Below are 27,235 nucleotides of genomic sequence, written 5' to 3' on the forward strand. Positions count from 1 at the left end.
TTCCTCCCACAGTCCAAAGATGTGCGGGTTAGGTGGATTGGCCATGGTAACTTGCCCTTTAATGTCCAGCAAAATATAGGTTAGGTTATAGGATTGCGAGTTTCGGGTGAAGAGGAACGGTGCAGAGACAATGGGCCGAATGGCCTCCTTCTGCACTCTCGGGCTTCTCTGATGAGTCTGTGAACCCATTTTGTAGAGATAGTGAAAGCCTTACCACATCTGGAACTCGGTGGGACGCTCTAATACTTCCCTCATCAATCTTCCAACTTTGAAGAATAGAATGAAGGCAGAGAATGACATGCTGGCTGGCCCTACAAGGAGCAGAGGGAAATGAGGGCTGGACGGATGCCAGAGATATAGCTCAGATTTAAACCTGTTTTCTGTGTCAATCTGACGCAGCTTGTATATCTACAAACAAGCTGCAGAAGGTAGCTTACACTGCAGCTTCCTAGGTGAAGTAACTGAGACCAGAAAGGTGCTGTCATTTGAGACGGATGAATTCTAACTCAGGCATGACCTTGTTTGTGTTTCGAGCAAAATAAATGGGATTTTAGCTCAGCTTATTTGCAGTGTTTACATATCACTAACAATGCTGCGCTGTACAAGCAGTTGGCTTTATTTCTTGCATCAGCTTAATCTATTTCTGAAGATAGTGATGATGTGGATGAACTGGGCTAATATCTGGAGGAATTAAATATCCATAGGAACTGTCACATGGCATGGTTGTTTTAAAGCTTTAGCTGTGTGTGTGTGTTGGTCCCTCCCCCCACTTCCTCTGAGGCAGAGTGGGTATGAGGAAAGTAATGAAAGCGTTTGTCACAGGAGGGAGAATCTGATCGAGATGCCAACCTTCTCAGTGCTCTACAAGGGAGCTGTGATCATTAGCAGGTAATGGATAGGAATCTGCCTTAATTGTCCGCTGTCTATTCTGTCGGGTTATTGTTTGAAATCAATGCATGCACTCGTTCCCGATTCTGGCTGTAAGATAATACATTAATACCGCTCAGGGTTGAGCAATTTTGCTGCAATCTAACCTGCGCTTGAACTCAATCAGTGCTTCCACTGTATTTGCTATTCCTTCTGGTTCCGATGCTCCAGGTTGGAATTAATCAGCACAATTTGAAACTCAGATCTCCTGTTTATCGTGAGTCTCTTGTTGCATTGTGGGACTAATTGGGAACGTCAGGTGGTTTTGAAGAGGGCAAGATGAGGGGAACTGATACCCACAATAGCCAACATGGGGATTTGATATTAACTAAGAAGAATGTTCCATCTACTGGAACAACCCAGGGCGGGAGGTGACTATTAAAGAGGCAATTCATGTTTTGTGAATGCAAAGAGTTATTTTAGTGAAAGCAGGTGTCAAAAGGAGACGGTGCTATTCAGACATACCGGGATGGATTCTCCGCACCCCGACGCCGAAATCGGCGCATCTGGCGCCGGGATGGAGAATCCAGTTCCACGCATGGAATCGGTTCCTCGATTCTCCGGCCCCCGAAAAGCGGCGTACTTGGGAAGTACGCCGCGCCGCGTGTCCCCTACCTACTGCCATTGCCAGAGGCCCACCCCGCTATTCTCCGCCCTCCCCACCAGCCGAAGTCCCAGCGGTGTGGACCACTCATGGTCCTGCCGATCAGGATGCTCATGTGGCGGCTGCGGACTGAGTCCATGGTCGGGGGCGGGCTGATCAGAGGGCAGGGGGGGGCTTCAAACAGGCAGCATAATCAAAGACCCCTCCCACCCGGCTTACTTACTCTTCCAACTTCTTCCACTGGGCAGGAGATACAGAAGTCTGAGAACACGCACACACAGACTCAAAAATCGCTTCTTCCCCGCTGTTACCAGATTCCTAAATGACCCTCTTATGGACTGACCTCATTAAGACTACACCCTGTATGGTTCACCCGATGTCGGTATCTATGTATTTACATTGTGTACCTTGTGTTGCCCTATTATGTATTTTCTTTTTATTTTATTTTATTTTCATGTACTTAATTATCTGTTTGAGCTGATCGCAGAAAAATACTTTTCACCGTACCTCGGTACACGTGACAATGAACAAATGCAATCCAATCCGATACGGGACCGGGGTATTTTTGAGTGGGGAGGTCCAGGTCGGGCACACGGCCGATCAGGGGCACTATTTTGCCGGTCCAGCTCTGCGGTCTGAGTCTGCCATGGAGCATGGTGCGGCAGCTGGAGGTTGCCGCTGTGCACATGCGCGGCCTCGAACCCGGAAGTGCGGGTGGGCCGTATCGGCAGCTGGAGCTGCCAGATTCACGACAGCTCCCTGCTAGCCCCCTGCAGAGGGGCTCCAATGGGGTCTGGCCCGCGATCGGAGCCCACATGTTGCGTCGGGGCCGGAGCATGCGCGGGTTGGTGCGTCGCTACTGCACCTTCGTGGGTTGGCGTCGCCCCCAGTGCGCACCAGGAACTGAGGCTGGAATGGCATGAACTGCTCCAGTGCCCTGCTGGCCCCCTGTGAGGGACAGAATCGCTACTGCCCGCGCCCGTTTCGCGGTGTCATGAAACACGACGGCGTACACAACGGCACGGACACTCTGTCCCGCAATCGGAGAATCGCGCCCATAGTCCCTGAAACAGTGAATCCAGCCCACCTGTTTAAAGTCTGGTTTTAACGTGCAACTTTTAGTCCCTATTGCTGATGACCATGCTGGGAATTTGCTTGGTTGCGAAACAGGCCATGTTTAATGTACAAGCGCTGATTAAATAGGGTTTCCGTGGAGCAGTGATTGTGGGTTCCACACATCCGCTTGCACTGCGGGCGTGGACACATATCAGGATGGCTGAGGAACCAAGTGAGTGAGGGTGGTGCTAGTGTTGAATTTGTGCTGCAACTGATTGGACGCTTTAAGTTGGTAACTAAGCGCAGTTGTCCCCCAACTGGGGAAGGGTCAGGGAGTCATGACAACATTATATAAACCAGTTCACCCTGTGTGCCTGGGAGGAACCGTGAGAGTCTGTGACGTTACTGTCTTGGAAATAAACCTGTTCTAAGGTACAGGCTAATCTCCAACCCATTATTACTCACCATATTGGAATTAACAGGTAGCACCTTGGACTGAGAGTCCTAGTGGAGGAGGTCAGAGGACGAAAGATGTCCTGTATCCGCGTGGAAGGATACCAGCTCATCCTCCTGTTCCCCTCTTCTGCAACAGCTGGTCTTGCTCCTGGTAAGACCGGTTTGCAAGCGCACTCTTCTTCCTGGCGTCTCCTATATAGACTCTAATGAGGGAGAGAGGCACAGCATTCACTACTATTGTCCGAACAGAATTGCCAGCATAAATATTGACAGGCCTGTCTTGATCAAATGTCCCAGAAAGTCACCCAAAGTGCTGGAAAACTCCTCTACAAACCTCCAGCAGCAAGTGAAAGGTGATAGAACTTTGAACAGCACTAACGCGACTTGTGTACTGCTGGACGGACTTTAGCCTCCTTACTGAGCATTAGCGGGCAAACTAGGAGTCAACCAGATCCCTAAAAATCCTCCAAGCTAGCAGGTTTTTTGGGGGAGAGCACAGGTGTGCGAGGTGCACGGGAAGCCCAGCAAATCATGTCCACATGTTTTGGGCTTGCCCGAAGCTCAGAGGGTTTTGCGAAGGCAATGTCCACGGTGCTAAAAATACGGGTGATGCCGAATCCGGAGGTAGAGATCTTTGGGGTGTCGGAAGAGCTGGGAGTTCAGGGGGGGAAAGAGGCCAACGTCTTGGTCTTTACCTCCCTGGTAGTCCGGAGACGGATCTTATTAATGTGGAGGGACTCAAAGCCCCCGCGTGTAGAGACCTGGGTTAGCGACATGGCTGGGTTTCTCAGTCTCAAGAAAATAAAGTTCGCCTTAAGAGGGTCAATGGCCGGGTTCACCGGAAGGTGGCAGCCATTCGTCGCCTTTCACGGGGAAAATTCCAAGGGTGGGGGGGTGGGGGGGGGGGGGGGGGGGGGTGGATTGTTGTTTTATGGTTGGGGTGTGTGAAGATTGGGCTGGGGGTGGGGGGGGGGGGATTGTTGTTTTATGGTTGGGGTGTGTGATGATTGGGCTGGGGGGGGGCCGGATTGTTGTTTTATGGTTGGGGTGTGTGAAGATTGGGCTGGGGGGAGGGGGGGGGATTGTTGCTGGGGGGGGGGAGAGGGTCGGATTGTTGTTTTATGGTTGGGGTGTGTGAAGATTGGGCTGGGGGTGGGGGGGGGGGATTGTTGTTTTATGGTTGGGGTGTGTGAAGATTGGCCTGGGGGGGGGGGATTGTTGTTTTATGGTTGGGGTGTGTGAAGATTGGGATGGGGTGGAAATGTCATTGTTAATGATATTTTTATAAAATTTTCAAATACCTTAATACAAATATTATTTTTAAAAACAATCCTCCGAGCTGCAGCTCTTAACGCAAACTTCAACCCCTTTGCTAAGATGCCCTGAGTGTGGACTTAGCCAGCATTCCAGGAGAAGACGCCACCCTGGTCACCTCCGGAATACCTAAACAACCCAGGGAAAAGTTTGTTCCTCTGTTGCCCAAGACTCCCCTATCCCTATTACTCCCCCTCCCTCCACACAGCGTTCCCTGATGGAGAGGTGCAGCTTACGGCTAATTGCTACACCGTTCACTGAAAATGACAATCTCAAGAAACACCTGCGCGTGCCGTTGGTCGACCCGCCTGTCAATCTGTCCAAGCTATATCCAGGTAATACGTCACCACTGTCAATGCTTCTGTAGCTGAGGTCAGAACTGTGTGGGGAACTAATTCTCTGCCACTCGTTTTCCAGTACGATCATGGCTGATCTCCTCTTGGCTTCAACCCCACTTTCCTGCCCGTTCTCCATAACCCTTCAACACCAGTGGTAAGGTTGGTGGGGTGGGGAGGGCTTCTTGTGGCGCAGTGGGTGGCGCCGCTGCATCTGAGCCAGAAGACCTGGGTTTGAATCCCACCCCAGGGCTTGATGGTCATTGAAGATGCCTTCATAACCCGGCCAAACAGGGTGTATGTCAACCTGCAAAATCCTTCCAAACACGCCAATGGCAGCCGGTAAGAACGGGAGAGATTCCTGGTCAGCCATGTGATGGAAAGAATGTTGGACCCTCGACCATCACTATCCATAGCTCCGGGCTACAACATGTATGTAAAAGACTGGTTGCCACAGCAACTCGGATTCCCTGCGTGAAATGTAACACCAGAGACCATCGCCGGGACACCAGAGAGAATTTCCTCGCTCTCCTTCAAGATGGTACAGTGGGATCTGTTACCCAGCAGAGGGAACAAACAAGGCCGAGATACAGCGCCTCCTAAAGTACAGCGCACCCTCTGTACTGCACAGAGGTATCAGCCTAGACCATGAGCTTGAGTTTCTGGAGTTGGGTTTGAACCCATGACCAGCGACTCGAGGGTGCGACCAACAGAGCCAAGGGTGAGACTTAAACCCAGATGGACATGTTGTTTGGTGCAAAATACTATAGTTACAAGGTATTGTTAATCCTCTGACATATTGGCCCATTCAGATTATACATAAGAAAGTTTGCCTCACAGTAAGTAAGGGCATTGATAGACCTTCCCGTCCCCAAATCAAAACCAAAAATGATGAGGTTCCTGGGTATATGCGGAATCTATAGGACATTTTTATAGAAATTTAGAGTACCCAATTATTTTTTTTCCCAATTAAAGGGCAATTTAGTGTGGCCAATCCACCTACCCTGCACATCTTTGGGTTATGGGGGTGAGACCCACGCAGACACGGGGAGAATGTGCAAACTCCACACGGACAGTGACCCGGGGCCGGGATCGAACCCGGGTCCTCGGCCCTGTGAAGCAGCAGTGCTAACCACTGCGCAACCACGCCGCCCCCTTCTGTAGGAAATGTGTACCGAATGCCAGCACTAAGCATCACCTTTAACCAGCGTGCTGGGGAAGTGAGTGAAAATGGTGTGGTCCACGGACCGCCGAGCTGTGTTTCAGAAGTTAAGGACCATATTAAGTGAACTGATGCTGGCCATCCCGGGGTTTTCCAGACCATTTAACAAGGCCACAGGTGCCAGTAACCAGAGCTACTACCAGACGACGATGCAGGAATAGAGAGAAAAAACCAAGTCCGTGCCAGAGAATGCATTCCACCATTGAAAAGGAAGCCTTATCATTGCTACTAGCTCTTCAGCACTTTGAAGTATATGTCTGGCATGACAATAAACAAAGCTTAGTTTATACAGACCATAATCCAATTGCGTTTACAGAGAAGTTTAAAACCCGGAACTCAAGATTATTCCGATGAGTTTATTATTGCAACAAATCAATGTTAAAATTGTATACATTTCCGGAAAGGATAAAGTGATTGTGGATGCTTTGTAAGGTGTTTAAGGGCTGACCCAGAGTAGAGACTCAGAAGAGAATGTACATAATGGGGTTGGATGGACGTGTGTTTGTGATTTACGTCTTGCATACCTCATAACAGAACATCCGTGCCCTTTCATTTCATTCCTTTAGGGAAGGAGGTTAGTAAGGTTCCTTCCTGTTGATTCCCTTATTTCCCCTTTCTTTAGTTTTGTCATTATCATTTTTGATCCATGGATGCTTAATGGACATGTATCTTTGAGTCAAGAGAGAATGAAGAAGTTGCAACATAGTATACGGTGCTGCCAGCTTTGGAGTGCAAGACCCAGGCTTTTCGACACCCAAGAGATGGGGCGGGACTCAGTTCGATTGGCTGGCTGGTGGCCAACGAATTGGCCAAAAGGCCGTGTTCTGCCCGGTAACAGGTGGTGCTTAGACCCTGCCTCAATGGGACGATTTCCAGAGACCAAGGGAAAGCAGAGGCGAGACCTGGGCACGTAGACAAAAAGTATTTGCGTTCAAATTTACAAACCTGGTGACTGTAATTATTAGGCAGCCAAGGGCCAGAGACTTTGGGTGTTTTTCTAAGAATTGTTGGTTAATTCGATTGTGTCATGGCTCCGGGTCAAGTGGGGCTGGAATTGATCACGCGCTCGCCCAAGGTGTCGTAACAACATCCTAGCTCTATTTTGCCTACGTTGCTTCCAACTGGTCCTAATCAGAGCTCTGGGCATCTGTGACACAGCGTCATCCCCAGTGTATTCAGGTGTCTTGAGATATAGGCCAACATTCCGTTCACCTTAGTAATTATTTTTTGAACCAACGCCGGGGCTGAAATTCCTCGGAATCTCCATCGTTTTTCCAGCATAACTCGAGTGAGAGACCAACTATACCCAGAGGAGAAGTTATCATAGAATTTATCATAGAATTTACAGTGCAGAAGGAGGCCATTCGGCCCATCAAGTCTGCACCGGCTCTTGGAAAGAGCACCCTACCCAAGGTCAACAACTCCACCCTATCCCCATAACCCAGTAACCCCACCCAACACTAAGGGCAATTTTGGACACTAAGGGCAATTTAGCATGGTCAATCCACCTAACCCGCACATCTTTGGACTGTGGGAGGAAACCGGAGCGCCCGGAGGAAACCCACGCACACACGGGGAGGATGTGCAGACTCCGCACAGACAGTGACCCAAGCCGGAATCGAACCTGGGACCCTGGAGCTGTGAAGCGATTGTGCTATCCACAATGCTACCGTGCTGCCCTGAAGTGCCTGAAGTGTGGCCGGTCTGCCATTTCCCTTGGGAGCTTGCTGGTCGCCCATTGGAGTCACAGTAGGAGGCTGGTGGGGTTTGCTAGGGGACTTTACCTCAGTTATATTATCTTACCTTGGCCATGGACTCAATCGGACTGTAGATCCGTACAGGAAGAACAGACTGACATTTTATACAACGTCTTCACAAGCTCAAGTATCAAAACGCTTTACGGCCAAATCAGTGCTTTTGAAGTGTCGATATTGTTGTGATGTGGGACGTCTGATTTCCTGTCAGTGATGATGAACACACAAATGGAATAATAATATTTAAAAAGACTTCTTCGAAGGCAGGTTTTCAATTATTTGTGTCAGTAAATGTTTGCTCATTTACTTGGAGGAACGCCCCGATTGAAGGGACACAATTCTTCAAGGACACCTGACGGCAGGACGGGTCCCGGAAAAGGAGCCTGAGAAAGGAACTCCAGCGATCTAGAGTCCAAGGACCGATCCCAACTCTCGGAAACACCTGCCAAATGTGGAGTCGGAGATGCGACTCCAGGATCGGGCCCATCAGCCGCGCAAGGACCCGCAGAACCTGTGACCAGGAACATGGAGTTTCTGAGGTGGACAATCACACTCGTTAGCGAGTGATCGCCGAAGAAGAATAAGAAGAATTCTGCTTTGGTTCCAATTGGCTAGCGTGGAACTCAAAGGTCAATTTCTTACAAAGTATCAAAAGGGAGAAGGGAATAAATTGGGCGTGATTCAACGAAACGTTTTCTAACTGTCGCGAGCTTCCCGGCACACGGCCGGGCGAGAGTGTCACCACAGTACAACATTAATTGGTCCACTTAAGGATTTCATGCCACAAACCATGGTTTGCCAGCCGATTCACCGGGATCGCGTTTGCCAGCACCCCCCACCCACACTAGCAAGGTCGAGCAGCACTTAAATACCTCCTTGCACAGTCAACCCCACTCAGCTCGCAGCCATGGCGCCCAGACGACCATCCCCAAGGTTTGGAGATGCGGACCTGGGGAGGCTCCTGGAAGCGGTCGGGGCCAGGAGGAATGTCCTGACCCAGGAGGGTCCCGGAGAGTAAGCCACAGGGCAGCGTGATAAGGACAGGCCTCCAGTGACGAATGGAGGTCAACGATTTACACCGGGGCAGAACGTGTGAGTTGGCACTGGACGCCCCCCCCCCCCACCCAAAACCTTCCCACCCCCTACGCGACTATAAACCACCCCCCCCCCCCCACTCCCCCCCCCCCCCCCTCTTCCCCAGCACCCCCTTACATGCCTGAGAAAATCCTGGTCTCTGTATCATGAAATTGAAAGTTGCCGATATTGATTACTTTGTCCAGCATCGGGTACTCACTGCGTTCTGTATGTTCAAAGGGGAATAGAACATAGAACATCGAACATAGAACAGTACAGCACAGAACAGGCCCTTCGGTCCTCGATGTTTTGCCGAGCATTGTCCGAAACCAAGATCAAGCTATCCCACACCCTGTCATTCTGGTGTGCTCCATGTGCCTATCCAATAACTGCTATACTGTAGTGCTTTTAAAAATGTTGGGTCTGCGAAAAAAAATTTTAATCCAAGTTTTTAAACTCTATATTGACATGCGCCACAGAGCACTTCCTTGCTGAAGGATTTTAATGCTCAACAACTTCATTGGAATTAAAATAATTCAGGGTTCTGTTCTTTGTGGTGGGGGGGGGGGGGGGGGGGGGGTGGGATCCAATTAGTTTTTTGACCACTATTTGTGATTTTTGTTACAAAGGAGCAAATAGAATTGCAGGCCATGAAAGAACAAGGTAAAGGAAGACCTAATTCAGAAGTAGGCAATGTGTGTACCTATGTTCAACTAGATGAAACAAATTAATTAGATCCCCCTTAGCGTAGTCAATCATTCACCTGCCCATGATCTATTTTTAAAAATGTATTTTGTTACAAACATGTATCAAATCAGGTTACAGCAATTAAACACCCCTGGAAACATACTTCCCAAGGGCCAGTTCATAGATAAGACCTAACATTTGGGTGTTGTTTAAAAGCTGAAGCTTTTTTATTTATAAAACCTAAGATATATCTAATGCAGGACTTTAACGTGTATTAGTAATGGAGATATACTCACAGGAATTGCTTTGTCTGCTAAGTGTTTCCTTAATGTTATTTTTGTGTCTATTCACAGTACCAGTCTCCAGAAAGCAATTTCATCAAATATTCTGTAGATTACAATCAGTTTGCTATCATTCTGGCTATAATTGTAGTTATTCACCCTCTGTGGCCATGTGCCACTAAACCTGGGCAATATTCAGGCTTGGGCTGATAAGAGGCAAGTAACATTTGCACCACCAGGCAATGGCCATCTCCAACAAGAGAGAATCTAACTACTTTCACTTCACATTCGATGGCATTACCATCGCTGAATCCCCCACTATCAACATCCTGGGGGGGTGGGGTTACCACTGACCAGTAACAAAACTGGACTAGCTATCTAAATACTGTGGCAACAAGAGCAGGATAGAGGCTAGGAATCCTGAAGGCTCATCTCCTGACTCCCCAAAGCCTGTCCACCATCAACAAGGCATAAGTTAGGAGCATAATAGCATCGTCTCCTCCGGCGCTGAGGACTGTGTTCGATCCCGGTCCAGGGTCACTGCCTGTTTGGTGTTTGCACATTCTCCCCGTATCTGCATGGGTTTCCCCCCCACCAACCCAAAGATATGGGATTGGCCGCACTAAATTGCCCCTTAATTGGAAAAAAATAATTGGGTACTCTAAATTTATTTTTTTTAAATGATAGAATACTCTCCACTTGCCTGTATAAGTGCAGCTCCAACAACACTCAAGAAGTTCAATTACTCAATTATTCCCATTATTCATTAGTGACTTGGATGACTGCATAGAATCGGATAATTCCTACAGTAGGAGGCCATTCAGCCCATCGAGTCTGCACCCACCCTTTGAAAGAGCACCTTGCCTACGCCCACTCCCCACCCTATTCCCGTAACCCCACCCCACTAAGGGGCAATTTAGCACCGCCAATCCACCTGACCTGCACATCTTTGAACTGTTGGAGGAAACCGGAGCACCCGGAGGAAACCTGCGCTGACATTTTTTTTTACAATATAAATTTAGAGTACCCAATTAATTTGTTTCCAATTAAGGGGCAATTTAGCATGTTCAATCCACCTACCCTGCACACCTTTGGGTTGTGGGGGCGAAACCCACGCAAACACGGGGACAATGTGCGAACTCCACATGGACAGTGACCCAGAGCCAGGATCGAACCTGGGACCTCGGCGGCGTGAGACCTCGGCGTTGTGAGGCAGCAGGGCTAACCCAGTCCACCACCATGCTGACCCCCCATGCAGACATGAGGAGAAAGTGCAGACTCCGCACAGACAATGACCCAAGGGGAGAAGGCCAGCCAAAATTGGGCATGCAGCCCGAGGGTTCTAGAGGGATTATAATAAAACATTGGTAAACGTTATACATGCACTTTTAAAAAAAACCAAAACAGAGAAACCACGTGCGCATGTTTTGGTCTTGTCCCAAGCTCATGGGTTTCTGGGTATCTTTCTTTCGCACCGTATCGACCATTCTGAAGATTGAACTGGAGCCCTGGCCCTTAGTGGCCATATTAGGGGTCAGACTCAGCAACGCCAGGCCACCCTCCCGCCCCGACTGTCTATCCGTTTGAAAGACTGCCCTAAGAATCTCCACGGTCTTGCCCGCCCATATAAAGGATGTTACTCAACTTCTCGACTCCCCCACAAAAGGATTTAGGGAGGAAAATCGGCAAACACTGGAACAAAGACAAAAGCCTTGGCAAAATATTCATCTTAATTGACTGGACCCTGCCCGCCACGGACAGGGAAGATTGTCCCACCTTTGCAGATCGGTCTTGACGCTACCTACCAGGCTAGACTAATTCAGGGGGACATAGGGCACCCGCCTTGTTTCTCTTTTTAATTAGAAGTACCCTGAGCTCATGGTATTGGTGTGGATGCTAACTGATGGGGCCTTGTACAACAGTCGTATCCAAGACACAAACTTAGGCCCCAATCCGAACCTCTCCAAGACGACAAAGTGATATCCCCATTCTAACCTATCAAATGCTTTTTTGGCATCAAATGAGATCATTACCTCTTGTTCGGGCCCCTCAGACAGGGACAGCACCACTTTTAGCAATCGGCGCACATTAGATGACAATTGCCAACCTTTGACAAAACCTATCTGATCTTCCTCAATAACCTGAGGAAGTCATGGTTCCAACATCAGTGTTGACAGCTTGGCCAGTATCTAGGCATCCACATGAAGTAGAGAAATAGGGCGGTACGACCCACATTCCACGGGGTCCTTATCCTTTTTTAATAGAAGTGAAATTGATGCTTGCATCAGCGTCTCAGGCAAGGAATCCCGTGTTACCGAGTCCTCGAACATCCTCGCTAAAAACAGCACCAGCTGTCCCACAAATGTCTTGTAAAACTCCACCGGGAACCTGTCTGGTCCCGGGGCCTTACCCCCAATTTGTTTGCCCTCTCCCCTCCATCACTTCCCCAACAACATATACACTCCAATATAGAACAATAAACCCCAGTTAACCAAACATACATACAAAAATGGTAAAACATGCCCAAACAATCCGACCCCATCAACCCCCATCGAAGTCTCATTCAAACCTTCTCAATTCTGTCCACGGCCTTGTTTTTTGACAAAAGCCTCCGCCTCCTCTGCCACCTCGAAAAGATCCTTTGAGTTATGGGTGACTCTCAATCTCGCCGGGTACACCACACCGAAACACACTCCGCTTTTATACAGCACCGACTTTGCCCTATTGAAGGTCATACGCCTCTTTGCTATCTCTGCTCCGGCGTCTTGATAAACCCGGATGCTGTTTCCTTCCCACCTCACATCCCGGTTTTCTTTGGCCCTGTTCAGGACCCGCTCCTTCGTCTGGTAGCTGCGGAAACAACCTATCACCACCCATGGTGGCTCATTAGCCTGCTGCATCAGCCGCAGCGTTCGGTAGGCCCAAAGCTGCCTGGGAGGGGGCTTCTGTTCATCCCTCCCCAACACCGTTTTTAAAAATTCCTTTCTCAGAGTTACGAAGCCAATCCTTAGAGTGGACAGGGGCAAACCCCTCATCCAGCTCCTTGCTTGCTCCAAAAACCACTTCAAATTGGATCCAATTCATGGTCCCCACAAGACAGTCACACCAGATCCCGACCCCATTCCCATCCTAACCCAAAGGCCAAAAATAAATCCCTCCTCAACAACTTTGCAAACACCTTGGGCAAAGCACTCGGTCCCTGGCCCTCCACACCCTCCGGCAACCCCACGATCCTGAGGTTCTGCCTCTTCGACTTGTTCTCCAGGTCCTCAACGTTCGCCCTCAGGGTCTTATTCCTCTCCTCCACCACCAACACCTCAGCTTCCAGCGAGGCTATTTGGTCGCTAAATCTCCTCCATCCCCCTTCAGCACTTCTCAATGCTCTTTCACCACCCCCAGAGTTTTCCCAATCTGTTTTATCGGGCCCAGCTCATCCTCAACAAATGTTTTGAGGGTCTCCATCATCTCCCTTCCTTGCTTTTCAAAATGCTTGTCGAATTGTCTCTCGACCTCCAGTGCCGTGACCTCCGTCAGCGTATCTACTGTGATAGACGAGTTCCCCACCCCATCTTTCCTTCCAATGATCTTCACCACCTTCTCTGTCTCCGCCACTTGCACCCTCCTTTTCAATTGCTTTGTCTGCTAAGTGTTTCCTTAATGTTATTTTTGTGTCTATTCACAGTACCAGTCTCCAGAAAGCAATTTCATCAAATATTCTGTAGATTACAATCAGTTTGCTATCATTCTGGCTATAATTGTAGTTATTCACCCTCTGTGGCCATGTGCCACTAAACCTGGGCAATATTCAGGCTTGGGCTGATAAGAGGCAAGTAACATTTGCACCACCAGGCAATGGCCATCTCCAACAAGAGAGAATCTAACCACTTTCACTTCACATTCGATGGCATTACCATCGCTGAATCCCCCATTATCAACATCCTGGGGGGGTGGGGTTACCACTGACCAGTAACAAAACTGGACTAGCTATCTAAATACTGTGGCAACAAGAGCAGGATAGAGGCTAGGAATCCTGAAGGCTCATCTCCTGACTCCCCAAAGCCTGTCCACCATCAACAAGGCATAAGTTAGGAGCATAATAGCATCGTCTCCTCCGGCGCTGAGGACTGTGTTCGATCCCGGTCCAGGGTCACTGCCTGTTTGGTGTTTGCACATTCTCCCCGTATCTGCATGGGTTTCCCCCCCACCAACCCAAAGATATGGGATTGGCCGCGCTAAATTGCCCCTTAATTGGAAAAAAATAATTGGGTACTCTAAATTTATTTTTTAAAAATGATAGAATACTCTCCACTTGCCTGTATAAGTGCAGCTCCAACAACACTCAAGAAGTTCAATTACTCAATTATTCCCATTATTCATTAGTGACTTGGATGACTGCATAGAATCGGATAATTCCTACAGTAGGAGGCCATTCAGCCCATCGAGTCTGCACCCACCCTTTGAAAGAGCACCTTGCCTACGCCCACTCCCCACCCTATTCCCGTAACCCCACCCCACTAAGGGGCAATTTAGCACCGCCAATCCACCTGACCTGCACATCTTTGAACTGTTGGAGGAAACCGGAGCACCCGGAGGAAACACGCGCTGACATTTTTTTTTACAATATAAATTTAGAGTACCCAATTAATTTGTTTCCAATTAAGGGGCAATTTAGCATGTTCAATCCACCTACCCTGCACACCTTTGGGTTGTGGGGGCGAAACCCACACAAACACGGGGAGAATGTGCGGACTCCACATGGACAGTGACCCAGAGCCGGGATCGAACCTGGGACCTCGGCGCCGTGAGACCTCGGCGTTGTGAGGCAGCAGGGCTAACCCAGTCCACCACCATGCTGACCCCCCATGCAGACATGAGGAGAAAGTGCAGACTCCGCACAGACAATGACCCAAGGGGAGAAGGCCAGCCGAAATTGGGCATGCAGCCCGAGGGTTCTAGACAGATTATAATAAAACATTGGTAAACGCTATACATGCACTTTTAAAAAAAACCAAAACAGAGAAACCACGTGCGCATGTTTTGGTCTTGTCCCAAGCTCATGGGTTTCTGGGTATCTTTCTTTCGCACCGTATCGACCATTCTGAAGATTGAACTGGAGCCCTGGCCCTTAGTGGCCATATTAGGGGTCAGACTCAGCAACGCCAGGCCACCCTCCCGCCCCGACTGTCTATCCGTTTGAAGAACTGCCCTACGAATCTCCACGGTCTTGCCCGTCCATATAAAGGATGTTACTCAACTTCTCGACTCCCCCACAAAAGGATTTAGGGAGGAAAATTGGCAAACACCGGAACAAAGACAAAAGCCTTGGCAAAATATTCATCTGAATTGACTGGACCCTGCCCGCCACGGACAGGGAAAATTGTACCACCTTTGGAGATCGGTCTTGATGCTACCTACCAGGCTAGACTAATTCAGGGGGGACATAGGGCACCCGTCTTGTTTCTCGTTTTAATTAGAAGTACCCTGAGCTCATGGTATTGGTGTGGATGCTAACTGATGGGGCCTTGTACAACAGTTGTATCCAAGACACAAACTTAGGCCCCAATCCGAACCTCTCCAAGACGACAAAGTGATATCCCCATTCTAACCTATCAAATGCTTTTTTGGCATCAAATGAGATGATTACCTCTTGTTCGGGCCCCTCAGACTGGGAGAGCACCACTTTTAGCAATTGGCGCACATTAGATGACAATTGCCAACCTTTGACAAAACCTATCTGATCTTCCCCAATAACCTGAGGAAGTCATGGTTCCAACATCAGTGTTGACAGCTTGGCCAGTATCTAGGCATCCACATGAAGTAGAGAAATAGGGCGGTACGACCCACATTCCACGGGGTCCTTATCCTTTTTTAATAGAAGTGAAATTGATGCTTGCATCAGCGTCTCAGGCAAGGAATCTCGTGTTACCGAGTCCTCGAACATCCTCGCTAAAAACAGCACCAGCTGTCCCACAAATGTCTTGTAAAACTCCACCGGGAACCTGTCTGGTCCCGGGGCCTTACCCCCAATTTGTTTGCCCTCGCCCCTCCATCACTTCCCCAACAACATATACACTCCAATACAGAACAATAAACCCCAGTTAACCAAACATACATACAAAAATGGTAAAACATGCCCAAACAATCCGACCCCATCAACCCCCATCGAAGTCTCATTCAAACCTTCTCAATTCTGTCCACGGCCTTGTTTTTTGACAAAAGCCTCCGCCTTCTCTGCCACCTCGAAAAGATCCTTTGAGTTATGGGTGACTCTCAGTCTCGCCGGGTACACCACACCGAAACACACTCCGCTTTTATACAGCACCGACTTTGCCCTATTGAAGGTCACACGCCTCTTTGCTATCTCTGCTCCGGCATCTTGATAAACCCGGATGCTGTTTCCTTCCCACCTCACATCCCGGTTTTCTTTGGCCCTGTTCAGAACCCGCTCCTTCGTCTGGTAGCTGCGGAAACAACCTATCACCGCCCATGGTGGCTCATTAGCCTGCTGCATCAGCCGCAGCGTTCGGTGGGCCCAATGCTGCCTGGGAGGGGGCTTCTGTTCATCCCTCCCCAACATCCCTCCCCAACACAGTCTCTTATTGGCAATGGGAATGTGCTCGTCTCAGCTGGGTGTAGCTATTTATAGCATCACAGCACACCCGTAGTGCAGAAGGAGGCCATTCGGTCCATCGGGTCTGCACCGACCCTCAGAATGTGCACCTTACAGAGGCCCACTTCACCACCCTATACCCGTAACCCCACCTGACCTTTGGACATGAAGGAGCAATTTATCATGGCCAATCCACCTAACCTGCACATCTTTGGACTGGGGAAGAAACCGGAGTACCCGGAGGAAACCCACGCACACACGGGGAGATGTTCAAACTCCACACTGACAGTCACCCGAGGCCTGAATCGAACCCGGGTCCCTGGCGCGGTGAGGCCGCAGTGCTAGCCACTGTGCACCGGAGGATTTATTCTTTTTTTTCCAAAGAGCGGCTAGACAGTACATTTGTTTCCAGAATTTTCTTGGTGTAGTTCTGTTTTGCGGCGCACACAGCCGAAAAAACAATGCAACCGTCAAACCATGACAGGGAAAAAAAAATGACTTTGAACTTCACGGAAAGATCTGAACGTGATCTGGGAAGTTCATTTTAGTCCGTTTTAATGGTAATTGTGAATAGCCAACGGTACAAACTGCCCTCATTGGGGCTGGTTTAGAACAGGGCTAAATCGCTGGCTTTGAAAGCAGACCAAGGCAGGCCAGCAGCACAGGTTCAATTCCCGTACCAGCCTCCCCGAACAGGCGCCGGAATGTGGCGACTAGGGGCTTTTCACAGTAACTTCATTTGAAGCCTACTCGTGACGATAAGCGATATTCATTCATTTCAATTTCATTGCCCCTCAATTAACAAAGCTCGGCGTTCCATTAAACCTCCAGAACCACCGACAAAGTTCGTCTAAAAATATCTTAGAAATGCCAAGCTAAGGTTTAAGGTGAGAAATTAGCAATTCTCAAAACCCCACGGAATCAGCACCTGGGGTAAGATAACATCTTCGTGGTGCGAGAATGTGTCCGGATGAATTTGAAAAGAGTTGAGAATCGGAAACCTTTGAGGGTCAACTAAAGAAAATTTTAAATGAACAAACATGCAAAGAAAAAATGAATTTATGGAATCAGAGATGTTTAGAATGCAGAAAGAGGCCATTCAGCCCTTTAATTCGGTGCCAGCCCAAATGAGCCATCCATACTCATCCCACTTTCCAGCTCTTGGTCTGTAGGTTAGGGTACTTCAAATACACGTCCGTGTATTTTTTCGAAGCAATGAGGATTTATAATCGATGCAACTAGTGGTTGCCCTCTCTGCTAAGGGTAACCGGTCCTGTTTTCACACTCTATCTCGACCCGTCATCATTTTATAAACTTCAATTAAATCTCCCCGCAGCTTCCTCAGTTGCGGAGAAAACAATCCCGGCCATAAAACCTTTCTTTTAGAAAAGAAAAATATTGTAATACGTCTTTAAAGGATGTCATCATCACTAGAAGGGAAATGTGTCATATGATCTAAGCTTAGGCCAACATCCCCCCCCCCCCCACCGTGTCAGGTTTTCCTGCAGTAGGTGTGGAAGGCCATTGGCCACTGGGAGTCTATGGGCAGGATTCTCTGTCGGCGGGATCCTCCCTTCCCTCCCCCCCCCCTCTCTCCCCCCCCCCCCCCCCCCCCCCCCCCCCCCCAGCACGACCCCACCCCCCACTGTGTCAGGTTTTCCTGCAGTAGGTGTGGAAGGCCACTGGCCACTGGGAGTCTATGGGCAGGATTCTGTCGGCGGGATCCTCCCTTCCTTCCACCACCACCCCCCCCCCCCCCCCCCCCAGCACGACCCCACCCCCCACCGTGTCAGGTTTTCCTGCAGTAGGTGTGGAAGGCCACTGGCCACTGGGAGTCTATGGGCAGGATTCTCTATCGGCGGGATCCTCCCTTTCGCCGGCAGCGCCCTCACACCCGCGGATTTCCCGATGGCGGCGTGGGGGGTGCCCACAGTCGGGAAACCCTATTGGTTGACTAGCGAGACGGAGGACCCCGCTGCCGGCGGGGGTACGCCGCACCAGAAAACGGGTACGGCGGGACGGAGAATCCCACCCATGGGCTTTTGCTTGGCACACCCGCTCTGCCCGCTGGGTAACCCTCTGCGACTTCGATGGACCTGGAAGATCTCATCAATGGGAGGGCCAGAAATCCCGCTCTTAGTTTCATTTTTGCTTTGAGCAGAGGGCACACACACACGGTCGCACACATACATGCACACATGCCCGCACACACACACATACATGCACGCACGCACACACACACATACATGCACACATGCCCGCACACACACACATACATGCACACATGCCCGCACACACACACACATACATGCACACATGCCCGCACACACACACATACGTGCACGCACGCACACACATCCACACGCACACACATCCACACGCACACACAGCTTTGAAGTCTTCAAGCTATATACTTATGTATATCTGTTCTTATACGCCTAATCTTAATAAATGAACTCACAATGTGTTTACCCAATCCCTTATGAGTGATCGGTGCTTATGTCTTGTACAGTAAGTAAGCCCGAGGTATTATATCATTATAACATGAAACAATTCTCCACTCCTGGCAAAATCCCCAATAATCACCTCTTTTTGTCATGATCTAAACAGATACCAAAGCATTTTACAGCCAATTAAATACTTTTGAAATGCTGTGACTTTTTTAATGTGGTCTTGATGACAGGACTGAGGACTTTGATGTTTGGAATTGCATCAATTCTGATGGCCTAATTTCAAACTTTCCATCTATTTGAACCTGAAGATTCAATTCTGTGGCATCGCCCTGTTGAGAGTACAGATTGACGTCTGAGACTCCATCCTCATGCATAATCCACCAGCTCTGGACGGTGGCAATTTTTCTCAAACTAAAGTTGTCTCTCTTTCATCAGCAGCCCAGTGCTCAATCCGTACAATTGTTTCTTCTATTCCAGGACGTTGCTGGGCCCCTATGGAATCGACCGAAGAGTCCTCTGTGTAGACTTTACAGACTGCGAGAATGGACTGGGTAAGTGATCCTGTGATACGCCCAAAACATTCCCTTTGCGTTGAAGAAGAGAAACACCTCACGGGGAAAGGAAAGGGTGTTTTGTCATGTGCATTTGTGAATGACTCTCATTATGGGTGGCACGGTAGCACAGAGGTTAGCACTGTTGCTTCACAGTGCCAGGGACCCGGGTTCGATTCCCGGCTTGGGACTCTGTCTGTGCGGAGTCTGCACGTTCTCCCCGTGTCTGCGTGGGTTTCCTCCGGGTGCTCCGGTTTCCTCCCACAAGTCCTGAAAGACGTGCTTGTTTGGCGAATTGGACATTCTGAATTCTCCCTCTGTGTACCCGAACAGGCGCCGGAGTGTGGCGACTAGGGGGATTTTCACAGTAACTTCATTGCAGTGTTAATGTAAGCCTACTTGTGACAGTAATCAAGGTTATTATTATTATTATTATTCTTTCTGGCGATTGAATAACAACTTTGTTGCATTGCAAATGGAGGCATAACATTCTGAAAATTTAGACGTCACAATCATATTTACTGCTCTTTGTAAATGTATCAGTGATTTTCGTATCCATAGCACAGGAAGAAATGTTCCATGTTTATACCTGTTCATACAAAAATGGCTGCAAGACGTTCCTTTTCCCCTGACCAGTGAGTCTTTGCAAGGTTTGATTTTTCACTGGGATTGGTTCCACGAACGCCGATCGCACTCTGGCACTTTGACCAAATGCTGAGTATTCAAGTCCGTCCCTAACCATGGATTATTCAGCCGTGCAGGTGCCGCAGCCAATACCAATTCTGTTCTGATCCAAAATCCCCACACTCCCGGCAGACATTGCCGGGCGCAACATCACAAAATGGAATATTGCCCCTTCCTATTCAAGGCCCACAAAGACCAATGTAAAACCTTCACAGCTCCAAACGGCAGCTTGGCACAGGCCCGGAATTGGACGTGGGGGTCTCTGTTGTGTGTATGTTCAGCAACTTGTTGCAACTAATAGAAAGAATGTAAGAGTTTAGCCTCCTCAGTGCCAAGTTATATTCAAGAGCATATCTGATGTTGGTTCGACTTCAGCTGTTGGTCATAATGAAGCAGGGATAAGCACCATGCTAGACAGTTCCAACATGCCACTTTGTAAGAATCAGATTTGCCATTATGAGTACAACATGCAAATCCCATTTGACACTCCAATAATCTCAGGAAGTGAGATTCAAATGCAATGAAGTGGTGAGGGAACAGCTTGAGGTGCTCCAGTTGGCAGGACTTAGCTGTAAATGATTTGGTTTTGAAGAGTGTACAGAAATGCCAACTCTTTACCAGTGGTTTGGGAGCAATTTAGATGAAAGGTCGCTTGTGTTCTTTTTGTTCCTTCTTGTTTCTCCCTCCCTTGCTTTATGGTTGCTCTTCTGCAGTAGAGAGAGATTTTTAAAAATTCATTTATGGGATGTACGTGGTTCGACCAGCATTTATTGTCCATCCCTAGTTGCCCTTCAGAAGGTGGTGGTGAGCTGCCTTCTTGAACCACTGTCCATGTGGTGTAGGTACACCCACAGTGCTGTTAGGGAGCGAATTCCAGGATTTTGCCCCAGCGACGGTGAAGGAACGGCAACATGTTTCCAAGTCAGGGTGGTGAGTGTCTTGGAGAGGAACCTCCAGGCGGTGGGGTTCCCAGGCATCTGCTGCTCTTGTCCTTCTAGATGGTAGTGGTCGTGGGTTTGGAAGATGCTGCCTAAGGAACCTTGGTGAGTTACTGCTGTGCATCTTGTAGATGGTCCACACTGTGCTTCAGAGGTGGAGGGAATGAATGTCTGTTTATGGATGGGGCGCCAATGAAGCGGGGCTGCTTTGTCCTGGATGGTGTGGAGCTTCTTGAGTGTTGGAGCTGTAGCCAACCAGGCAAATTGGGAGTATCCTATCACACTCCTGATTTGTGTCCGGTAGGTGGTAGACCGGCCTTAATTCCATCCTAAATATTGCACTCTCTGTTCACCCTTCCCCGAGACTGGAATCTTGCCACTTGGGAATTGGTCAGAAAGGATTAACACTGGCCACCACGGCCTCACCCATAAAGGCAACGGAAACCAAGAAAAAGTTCAACATGAAAATGAATTACAAATCAAATGGTGTGGTAGTATGACTAGGGGTATTACGGTACCTGGAAGTGTGAGCTGCCATTGGTGCAGAAGGCTCGCTGCCCATTGGCCCAGGTGTTGAATTCTCATTGGTCGAGAGGAAGGTAGCTCCGCCTATGAGGCAGGGTATAAGAACCCGTGTTCTCCAGCAGTCAGGTTATTTCTGTACGCCTGCTGCTGGGCGCACTTCTTGTAGATTAAAGCCTTCGATTCGGACTACTCCTTCGTTTCTGTGTTCATTGATAGCGCATCAAATGGCGTTTGTTTTTTAAAAATATATCTTTTCATGGGATGTGTGGGAGTTGCTGACTGGGTCAGCACGTGTTGCTCATCCCTAATTGCCCTTGAATTGAGCCCTTCCAGAGGGGGCCAGTTAAGAATCAAGCACATTGCTGTGGGTCTGGAGTCACTTGTAGGCCAGACCAGGGAAGGATGGCAGATTCCCTTCCCTGAAAGACATTAGTAAAGCAGATGGGTTTTTACGACAATCGCCGGTAGTTTCACAGTCCTCGTTACTGAGACGAGCTTTGCAATTCCGGATCATTAGTTGAATTTATATTCCATCAGCTGTCGTGGTGGGATATTGAACCCTTGTCTCCAGGACATTAGCCTTTAGGTTACTAATCCAGTGACGTTGCCACGGCGCCACCGTCTCCCCCAATAATAACCATGAACTTCAATCAGAGCGGGTTAAATGAGTATGGCAAAAAGTAGACATTATTGGGTGAGATGACCGCTCCTCGTGATGGAGAAATGTTTGATTTATTTCATTGTGCAGGCGTGGGAGGACTTCGACATTATAACAGCTTATCAAAAAGTATAGCGAATAAATTGTATTGTTTTGGTACTCTGCAGTGAATGACACATCACTCCTATCATCGACTGACTGCAAAGCAGGCCAGAGTGACCTTGTGTCTTTCTAATGCAGTTAGGCACCTAATACAAGGACACAGATTATTCTGATGTCACATGGACTAGGCCTTAGGTAAATCAGATCAGACAGATCTGGATAATTGATTCCAAGCCACTGCACTTATTGCTGCCATTACCAGCCCCAGTGTCACGATTAGCCTACTTGCCAGATCCTCACTATTGACAGGTATTAGGGAAAAGGTCGATTGAATAAAATACTTGATCACTTCTTTCCCTTTGGTCATTCTACCGCCAACTTATTTTAGAATTGGAATATGTCCATTTGGGACTTTTCGACAGAAGATGCTCCAGTGAAGGGCTGCGGATTTGTCCAGGATTTAAACCCATTTTGCCCAGCCTCACCAGTGAATTAAGAGTGACACGCTAATGATGGAGTCTTTCTGTTGGTGCCAGAAGCCTCTCCACACTTCCACACTCTGCCTGCACCGCCTGCTCCCCCTGATGTTGAAGCATTGGTCTCCAGTCAGAGTTCCGAACACGGGACTCTTTGCGTCCACAAAGACCGGGGAAGGTGGGGGGGGGGGAATATTGCGCGAGAGCCCCAAATTGGGCTCTGCGCGCGGACGCCAGGCTGATTGCGCGTCACCCAATTCGTGCCCAGGTGGCACTGCCAGGGTGCCAAGCCGGCAGTGCCTGGGTGCCAGATTGGCACTTCCAGGGGTCAGACCCGGGGGGGGAGGAGGATGGGCTTGCCAATTAGAGGGGGGGGGGGCTCCCAGGGGCATCACCAAGGTTGGGTGGGAGATGAGGGAGGGGGTTGCCATAAAGTGAGGGGGGGCCCTCAAAAGGGGCGTGGGGAAGATCGTGGCTGACGATAGAAATAGCGCCCCAGTCTGCAAACGGCCAATCTGCAAAGGGCTGTTGAATAGCGGAGTGTTTCTCGGGGCTGCAGTCACTGGAACCTCGTCCCGGAGGGGAGTGCGGGGTGGGTTTCCAAATTCAGAGGCGGCCACTTGAGGGCGACCAGTAACAACAAAGGCAAAACCTGCGAGGGGAGCCCAGGTCCTCCTAGAGCAGTGTAGTAGAAGTAGAACCTGGTATCTACAGGGTTAAACTGAGGCCAGTACCGCCCACACAGTGATGTAAGAAGGCACATGACCCGGAGCCAGGGTCCGTTCAGAGTTGGACACAGATGGTGTCAGCTCCATACAATACCCTACAATTTCTGTATGAATGCAGATATGAGATCGATATACTCTTGACAATGAAGCCTTACTTCCTGGTGTCTGAAGCAGGATTCTTCAGGCAGGGGCCCGAGTACATTGAACCTTCTACAACCCTCTCTCCCCGTTTGAGACGCCTCGTAATTGTGGAAGGTGCTATATAAATGTAAATCTTTCTTTCTATAAATTGAAATTGCGCATTTCAAAACATGCATTCCCGTGATTTAGCTCGTAGTTTGATAATGTCAACAAACACAAGTATGCCACCTATTGTTGGAGAGAAAAATGTAAGTTGACCTGAGGGAGACCAAGGGAATATTTGTGGGTCGTTGCTCTGATAATTCTTCTCTATCCACTGGAAGTTTCTGATTCATTACCTAAACCATTTAATCTCCTGTTAACGAGTTGACCCCTCTGAAAACCTGTATTATTGATGATTTGAAACACAGAGTGGGGATCCCCTCTATAAAAAGCAGTGCTATTTAATATCTGACCAACAGAAGCTGTGTATTAATGGCTGGAATTTTCCATTCTAGAGACTAAGGTCCAGTGGTGTGAGGGAGCGTTGTGTGTCTTCCGCTGGATAGTGGGGTGGCTCATGTGCTGCTCAGCACATGTAAGCTCATGTGCTGCTCAGTTCATTCAGTACACACCAGTCAGAAGCACGTTGAACCTCGTGATGGGGTGGGCCTCCTCCTGTCCACTCCGCTGTTACCTCATAGTCCAGCCGCCATATTTAAACAGCGCCCAGACAGCCATTTACAGACTGCATTCCAGGACCTCCAGATCATCCTCCTTCCAGCCTTCGTCCTCCTCCCCTGTCCACCCTCTGCCCCTCCGTTCCACACCCCAGGCCCTGCGTACCGATTCCAGCCTTGGCGCAGGTTTGGCTACTGGCACCTAGCGGCGATCTGCAAGAAGGCAAAAGCAGCCTCGACGGACCTGAAGGTCAGGAAGAAGCCTCCTTCACCAGGTGCATGCCACCAATGTACGCACGTGAAACAGGATCTTCTAAATTCCCACTGGGGGGGCATTTAATTCGGAGGGGAAGCTGGATTGGGTGGCATGGTAGCACAGTGGCAAGCACTGTTGCTTCACAGCTCCAGGGTCCCAGGTTCGATTCCAGGCTTGGGTCACTGTCTGTGCGGAGTCAGCACGTTCTCCCCGTGTCTGCGTGGGTTTCTTCCGGGTGCTCCGATTTCCACCCACAATTCCCGAAAGACGTGCTTGTTAGTGAATTGGACATTCTGAATTCTCCCTCTGTGTACCCGAACTAGAGGCTTTTCACAGTAACTTCACTGCAGTGTTAATGTAAGCCGACTAGTGACACTAATAAAGATTATTATTATGATTCCAGTGTGTTAGCCTTTTTTTAAAATAAATTTAGAGTATCCAAATATTTTGTTTCCACTTAAGGGGCAATTTAGCATGGCCAATCCACCTAGCCTGCACATCTTTGGGTTGTGGGGGAGAACCCACGCAGGCACAGGGAGAATGTGCAAACTCCACACGGACAGTGACCCAGGGCCGGGATCGAACCCGGGTCCTCAGCACCATAGGCAACAGTGTTAACCACTGTGCCACGTGCTGCCCGGTGCGTTAGCCTTTTTATGATCATTCATGAGATGTCAATGGGGTTTCTCACATGGCTTTGCAGAAAACCTGACCCGCCTTTAAACCGCCGTAAAATGTGGGAGAACAAGATCCCAAACTAATTTCCCGGCATCGGGAAGCTGACTTTTGACCTCCTGCCAAACCTTGTTCCCCCGCCCATCACTATCCCCACTGCCGGCGGGAGCAGGAAATTTCGCCCAACACCCAACATGTATGTTGCATAATAGAAGTATCGCATCCGAGTGATCTAACTCCGGGACCAGGTGAGGATCCCTTTACAGGTAAATTCCATCGCCAATCCCAAAAACAAATTGGCCGGGATTCTCCGGTATCCGGCAGGGTGGGCTGTACCGGCACCAAGGAGTGGCGTGAACCACTCCGGCGTTGGGCCGCCCGGAAGATGCTCCACATGGAATCCTTCATGACAGAAACCATTGCACGCGGACACTCTGCGTTTCTTGACGTATTGAAACATTGTGAGAAAGTTGCGCTGCATGGTAGATTTTGATAATATATTAATAATCTTTATTATTGCCCACATTACCACCGCTATGAAGTTACTGTGAAAATCCCCTAGTCGCCACACTCCGGCACCTGTTCGGGTACACTGAGGGAGAACTCAAATTTGTCCAATTTGCCGAAGGGCCTCCGCCAGCCTGCGCAAGTTGGCGCATGCGCAGGAGCGCCAGCGTGATCCGCCGCATGCGCAGAACCGCTGGCGCGTTTCCAGTGCATTCTCAGGGGGTTTCTTCTCCGCGCCAGGCATGGCGGAGCTTCACACAGGCCGGTGCGGAGGGAGAGATTGCCCCCATGGCACAGGCCTGCCCGCAGATCAGTGGGCCCCGATCGCCAGGCCACCGTGGACCCCCCCTCCGGGGCCAGATCCCTCCCCCGAGGACTCCGCAGGCCGCCCACAGAGCTAGGTCCCGCCGGTACGGACCTGGTCTAAACCACGCAGGCGGGACTGGCTGGAAACGGGCGGCCGCTTGGCCCATCGGGGGCCGGAGAATCACTGGGGGGGGTAGCCACTGCCAACGGCCCCCGACCGGCGCAGCATCAAATCTGCGCCGGAGAATTCGGCAGCCGGCATCGGAGCGGCGGGGCATGATTCACGCCGCCCCCGGCTATTCTCCGACCCGGCGGGGGGTTGTTTTTGCAACAAAAAAAATGCACTCGCAGAATGTCCTCTCAAAGAGGGTTCAAATAACCTGGATATTAACACCTTTAACGGTATGTCGTGTGCAAAACTGAGAATATAGACAGCTTCAGTGTGAGTTAACTGTTGTTGCAGGAATCAAGGTGATTGGAGGAGTGAAGGAACTGAGTGGCGAAGAGTATGGAGTGTATGTGAAAAGGATTCTTCCCGGTGGCCTTGCTTCAGTAGACGGTGAGTGACCATTATTCAGCCATGAGTTACTGTTCAGGAAATGTAACATGGCACCAATACAAAACATTCAGATAATTATTTAACATCAATTATAATATAACTGCAGCTTGCTTTATTATGACGTCATCGATGTTGGAAAAAGAAACTCCAGAGCCAAGATCAACAAAATGGAGTCTCGGGCTGCAGGAGGAGACTGCGTTTAATTGCATTAAATTAGATCAAATATACAGCACAGAAACAGACCCTTTCACTCAACAATCCTTGCTGACATTTCACTCAAGTCTCATTCCATCTTCCTCATCCAACTCTACCTGCAAGACCCTCTTCCCCCCTTTCCCTCATCAAGCCTACTGTTCCCCTCAACTGCCCCCTGTGGTCGCGCATTCTCGCCACCTTTCAGACAAAGAAACCAAAGATCCCCCCCCCCCCCCCCCCCCCCAGAGAGTCTTGGATATTCCGGAGATGTTGATGTCACTGGCTGAGCCAGCCTTTATTGCCCATCCCTAATTGCCCTTGAACTGAGTGGCTTGCTGGGCCAATTCCAGAGGGTATTTAAGAGTCAACCACATTGCTGTGGGTCTGAAGTCACATGTAGGCCAGACCAGGTAAGGACGGCAGATTTCCTCCCCTAAATGGCATTAAGGAATCAGATGGGTTTTTACGACAGTCGACAATAGTTTCATGGTCACCATTAGAC

General features: G+C 49.4%; 1 protein-coding gene across 2 annotated transcripts in view; it reads left to right on the top strand.

Annotated features, from left to right (window-relative positions):
* The first annotated feature begins 731 nt into the window (after positions 1–731).
* Positions 732–27,235, top strand: part of si:dkeyp-72e1.9 (syntaxin-binding protein 4) — an 88,047-nt gene continuing 61,543 nt past the window's right edge. For both annotated transcript variants that reach the window (XM_038819783.1, XM_038819784.1), the window contains exons 1-3: positions 732–888; positions 19,251–19,324; positions 26,443–26,538. In XM_038819783.1, the coding sequence (XP_038675711.1) occupies positions 842–888; positions 19,251–19,324; positions 26,443–26,538 (217 nt within the window). In that variant the 5' untranslated portion in view covers positions 732–841. The remainder of the gene's footprint in view (positions 889–19,250; positions 19,325–26,442; positions 26,539–27,235) is intronic.

This window comes from Scyliorhinus canicula, chromosome 15 (assembly GCF_902713615.1).
Source record: "Scyliorhinus canicula chromosome 15, sScyCan1.1, whole genome shotgun sequence".
NCBI lineage: Eukaryota > Metazoa > Chordata > Chondrichthyes > Carcharhiniformes > Scyliorhinidae > Scyliorhinus > Scyliorhinus canicula.